The following is a 4,965-nucleotide window of genomic DNA, read 5'->3' as shown; positions in this document are numbered from 1 at the left end:
TATTTCAGGTGATGGCACGCAGCCTTTTTAGCCCCCGGACTCCAGGCACCAACTCACACACAGATGGGAGCCCCAACTTGGGGATTATAAAGTGTTATTCTCCCATCCCTACCTTCAACAACAGGGCTGTTCTTAATCAGCAGAAACAAATGCCTGAAAGCAATTTTTTTCCCTTAGTTCATGACACTCAGAGCTTCAGAGTTTATGATAAAGGGAACAACAGTGAAGAGGGAAAGCAGCCACCGATTGATGGCACAAATCAGTTAGAAGGATCAGTGTTAACCATTAATTCTGATAAAGATGGTGAGCTTCAACAAAAGGCTAAAGGACCTGGTCATATTTTGCATCATGGCACCGATGTTTCACTTCCCTCTTCCCCTGAGGAATTATTAGGATGTCATAAGCTCGGAATTAGTCTAAAACCAGGCAAAGGCACTCAGCTTTGCAAGAATCCATCCATCATTTCTATAAGTTCTTCCAGTGCAGAGGTGAGGAAAGTGAGGGAGTCAGGGCAAAATTTGCAAAGGAACCACATTGGTACTTCTAATTCAGGTGAGGGAAGCATAATACAAGACAGGTCTCAGGCATGCAGTGAGGGAAATCAGAGTAAAAGTCCCTTTGATCTGATCTGTTCCCCTATAAAAGGGAAAAGCACTGGAGAGAATAACAAGCACGATCCTGTGGGGCTGGAAAATCCAACAGAGGATCAAGAATCCTTGTGTAATAAAAGAATTGTAGAGAATTCGTATGTAGAACAAATGAGCTATGGATGTTCAGTTTCTGAAAAGGAAACTTTGTCAGTAACATGTGAAACTACCATGCCAGAGGAAAATATTTGTGATCATTCTACTTCAGAGGAAGTGAAGACTAGTCCAACGACAGTAGAGACTCCTAAAACTCTCTCAGTGCCATTATTCAAAAAGGAAAACAAAGTGATAAAAGAACTATATAAGAAAGATGAAGGACCAATAGTAGAAGGTTTCACTTCCACCCCAGATTCAAAAGCTGTCCTGAAAAAGCTCTCTATCCACAAGAATAGGAGGCATTCTGGCAGGTTTTTGTATCCAAGAAAGTCAGAAGCAGGGTATGAGAAACTCAATATGAAGTATCAAGAGTGTCTGGATGATGCCCAGAGTACAGTTGTAGAGACAGATATGGCTGACATTACAACAGAGCATGTATCACGAGAATCTAAGGTAGCAAAAACACCAAAGGACATCCATGACATAGCAAACAGACAGCAGAACTTTGTATCCCTTGCCACTCTTGAGAAGGATGACCGTCTTGGACTAGAGAAAGCCCTGAAAACCAGTGAGACAAAATGCAGAGCTCATATGGAAAAAGGAAGGCAGGAAGAACCAGTGAAACAAAATTCAGAAAAAACAAAGATAGTCTCAGGGAAGCTTCCTGAGGAATCTGCGATTTCCCCTTCAAGGGAGGAGGGGAAGGCAATAGATTATGTGAAGGTGAATATAACGAGTAAGGATGAAAGATCTGAAGCCACTCTGCCAAAATCAGATGACTTTCAAACTGCCATTGGATTACAGGTGGTACCACAGAAGGATTTGAAATCCAAAAAAGAAATGATGGAGGATTCCGGAGGTACAGTTACTTTTAAAGCAGAAAAGTTTGAGCTGCCCTTGAGTCAGAGTCTAAAATCAGAAGCAAGTGAAGTCATGGATGACAGTTTTAACGATATTGATTTTGCTGAAATAGACTGGAATTTTTGTGTTCCTAATGCAAAAACAGAAACTGATCATAGGTCAGGAAAAGATTTGGCTGATGATCACTCTCTGAAAGGGGATAGTGAAGATGCTGGCAAAGGAACCAAAGGCTTTTGTGGATTTTCAACTGGCCTAGGAAAATCAGTGAAAGTCAGTGATAAAGCACTTCAGCATGCTAAGAAACTACTTGAAGATACACTAGATGATGAATATGTGAAAGATAAGGTATCTAATAAAGAAGACATACAAGTCAATCCCAACTGTTTTTCTAAGAATACAATAATGAAAACAAGTCATACACATACTAAGAAGTCCATGTCTAGCAATTTTGATAAACCTGAATATTTTTTAGGGACAGATGCAAAATCTGAAGACTTTTCAGGAGATGCCAACTGTTGCAATTTTTTCAATGGAGGAGGTAGACCAGTAAAGGAGTGCAAAGAACCCATGCAGGGTGTCAGAGTTTTAGAACAAGTATCAGGTAATCTTAACTTACAGTCTCATCAGAGGGAAGCATCCTCTCCAGTGTCTGAGAATATGTTTCATCGCAAGGCAGATCAACTAGCTTGTTTAGAAAAGGTATCAAAGGAATCAATTTCAAATGCCAAATTAATACAGGATACCAATATTGGCTTTAAAACTGCAAGGGGTACAAATATTGTGGTTAATTCTGAAGCTCTTAACAAGGTAAAAAGGCTTTGGGCAGAAGAATTGAAACTGGGAGACCAACAGGTTCAGACCATAAGTGTTATGGATGATACTGAATTTGATTTTAAAGGTAATGAGACTATTTTTGATTCAAATATTCAAAAAAGTCTGCAAATAGGAAATGCAATGCCAGGGTTTGCTACAGCTGCTGGAAAAGCACTTACAGTTAGCTGAGAAGGCTTTGAAAAGAGCACAGGGCCTTTTGGAAGAAAGTAGTGAAGAAGCCAAACTGCACTGCATTAACTTGAATGGTAGTGTTGATAGTACCATACAGGTATTGAGAGAAGAAAAGGAAGGAAAAACAATCCAGAATCAGAGAAGCAACACACCTGCACTAAAAAATGAGGCCAGATATAAAATGAATAGAGAAAATTATCAAGAATCTAAGACAAGTAGTTCTGCTGTGCTGAAATCACACAAACATTTGGATGAAACTGAAGAACTAACAGAAGAGTTTGCAGATGATGGTAATTGTAATAATGACAAACTATCCTTTGCACAAGTCAAAGGTCCTACCAAATCCAGGCATTGTGAGCATCCACAACAGTTTGGAGGTTTTTCCACAGCACGAGGTACAAAGGTCAGAATCAGCAATGCAGCCCTTCTGAGAGCAAGGAAGCTGTGGGAGGAAGATGATGCTACCTCAGGTGATTTGCCAGATCCAAAGTTTGGGAACACCTTACAAAGTATGGTAATGAGTGAAGTTTCTGAGACTCAGACCAAGGAGAGGGGAAAATCTTTGCATTCAAATAAGGAAGCCATTGCTCCAGCACCTCATGATTTTCTGGGCTTTTGCACAGGTCAGGGTAAACCTGTTGATATTAGCAAAGAGTCATTAGCAAGGAGTAGGAATATTTTTGAAGATATCGATATTCCTAAGGATGAGAAGACTCTGCACCCAGAATGCAAGTCCAAAGATTTTTCAGATGGCAGAGGAAAGAATTTGGAAGTTATTGGAGGCCATGAAATGGGGAAGACAAGTAGTGTCCTCGATTTGGAGGAGAAATTAGCTGGGGAGGAAACAGCCTATAACTTTAATCAAAACTTTAATTCTCATCGTGGCTTTGTTACTGGCAGAGGGAAATGTGTAAAAGTTAGAGAAGAAACTTTGGAAAGGATAAGCAAAATGTTTATGGATGAAAATAAAATAGAATATGACAAGAATTTGGAATATAGTGAAAATAACCTTAGAAATGAATCAAATAAGGGAAAGCTAAGAGAACATGAAGGAGAACACATAGAAGAAACAGTAGATTTTCCAGATAAAGAGCAACACTGTGCAGGTAACGATGAAAAGGAACGCACACCATCTCCAATCTTAGGCTCACAAAAGAGCACATCAAGAATGGCAGCACTGGATAGAGGAGTGCCTATTAAATGTGGGAAACGAAAATTTTCTGAATTAGGGCTGGCTGAACTGGAACCAGATAAACAGATTGCGAGACCTTCAAACAAGAGGCTGTCCCTTGGAAGTTCAAAAAACACAAGTGGAATCCCAAGGAAGAGCATCTCTAAGCTGGGAAGGAGAGGTCACTCACAGTCAGACCAAACCTCCCTTGAAATGCACCTCAGTCCAGCTGCAAAGTCTCAGTCACAGCCCACCTTCCTGGCACCCAGTCCCCATCTCCTTCCACCACACAGTCACACAAAAGCACAAGAGAGTCTGCAGACACAGGGGAAAATCACAGCTTTACCAGACACTCAGGAGATATGTGCTATCACAGAAGCTTTCTTGGAAGATGATTTGAGGGAAGGGAAAGATTCGCTGGAGAGTTTTAATAGGAAGAGGTTGAGAGAAGCTTCAGGATATGATGGGCCTTCTGGCAAGAAATTCAGAGTACCTCAAATGCCTTGCAGTCAGGTGGAGATCACAGAAGCATATGGTAACTTTAATTATATCAAATTGTTTTAGTTTTAAAGGATATTTTAGTAATGTGTTGACTGACATGGTATTAATTCTTTTTCATTACATGCAAATATACATGAATGACATTATAGGAATTCTTTGTATTGAACATAAGAAAATGAGTGACTAAATGCATTTCTATATTCCTGACAGCTGCTGACGAGGTAGTAGAGTCAGGCAGGGAGATGGCACGGCTGAAGCAGAGCAAGGTGGCTCAGTATAAAGAGAAACGCACTGTGACACCCATCCAGGGTGTCCTCCACAAATTTCGGAGTGACAAGAAGCATTCTAGGAACAAAATGCAGTCCCTAGGGTCTTTGAAGGTAGGGGTAAGAGAACAAAGAGTTTTGACCTGCAAAAGGATTGATTTTTGTTTAAAAAAATATATATTAATGATAAATGAATAAAATAACAGCAACAACAACACCTTGAATAGTGTCATGGTTATATTGAAATAAAGAATACAGAGTTAGAACTTTGTTCTTCATGTAATGATTTGGCAGGCAGGAACTCTAGATGAAGTCTAGTGATTTGAAAATGAACATTGGCTGGTCACGGCTTTTGAATTTATAGACTCAGGGATACATATGTGTCTTTAAATTCCTAAAGCAAGATTTAAGGGTGATG

At 39.9% G+C, this 4,965-nt stretch overlaps 1 protein-coding gene across 2 annotated transcripts in view; it reads left to right on the top strand.

The window, feature by feature from the left end:
• LOC119594373 (breast cancer type 2 susceptibility protein homolog) overlaps positions 1–4,965 on the top strand; it is a gene marked incomplete at its 3' end in the record, with an annotated part of 20,050 nt that overhangs the window by 6,222 nt on the left and 8,863 nt on the right. Inside the window, 2 exon segments of one of the 2 annotated variants that reach the window (XM_037943432.1) lie at positions 9–4,315; positions 4,492–4,661. In XM_037943432.1, the coding sequence (XP_037799360.1) occupies positions 2,554–4,315; positions 4,492–4,661 (1,932 nt within the window). 2 annotated transcript variants of the gene reach the window in all.

The sequence above is a fragment of the Penaeus monodon genome, chromosome 33 (genome assembly GCF_015228065.2).
Source record: "Penaeus monodon isolate SGIC_2016 chromosome 33, NSTDA_Pmon_1, whole genome shotgun sequence".
Taxonomy (NCBI): Eukaryota; Metazoa; Arthropoda; class Malacostraca; order Decapoda; family Penaeidae; genus Penaeus; species Penaeus monodon.
Note: the sequence above shows the minus strand (reverse complement) of the source record. Positions and strands in the feature narration are given on the sequence as shown.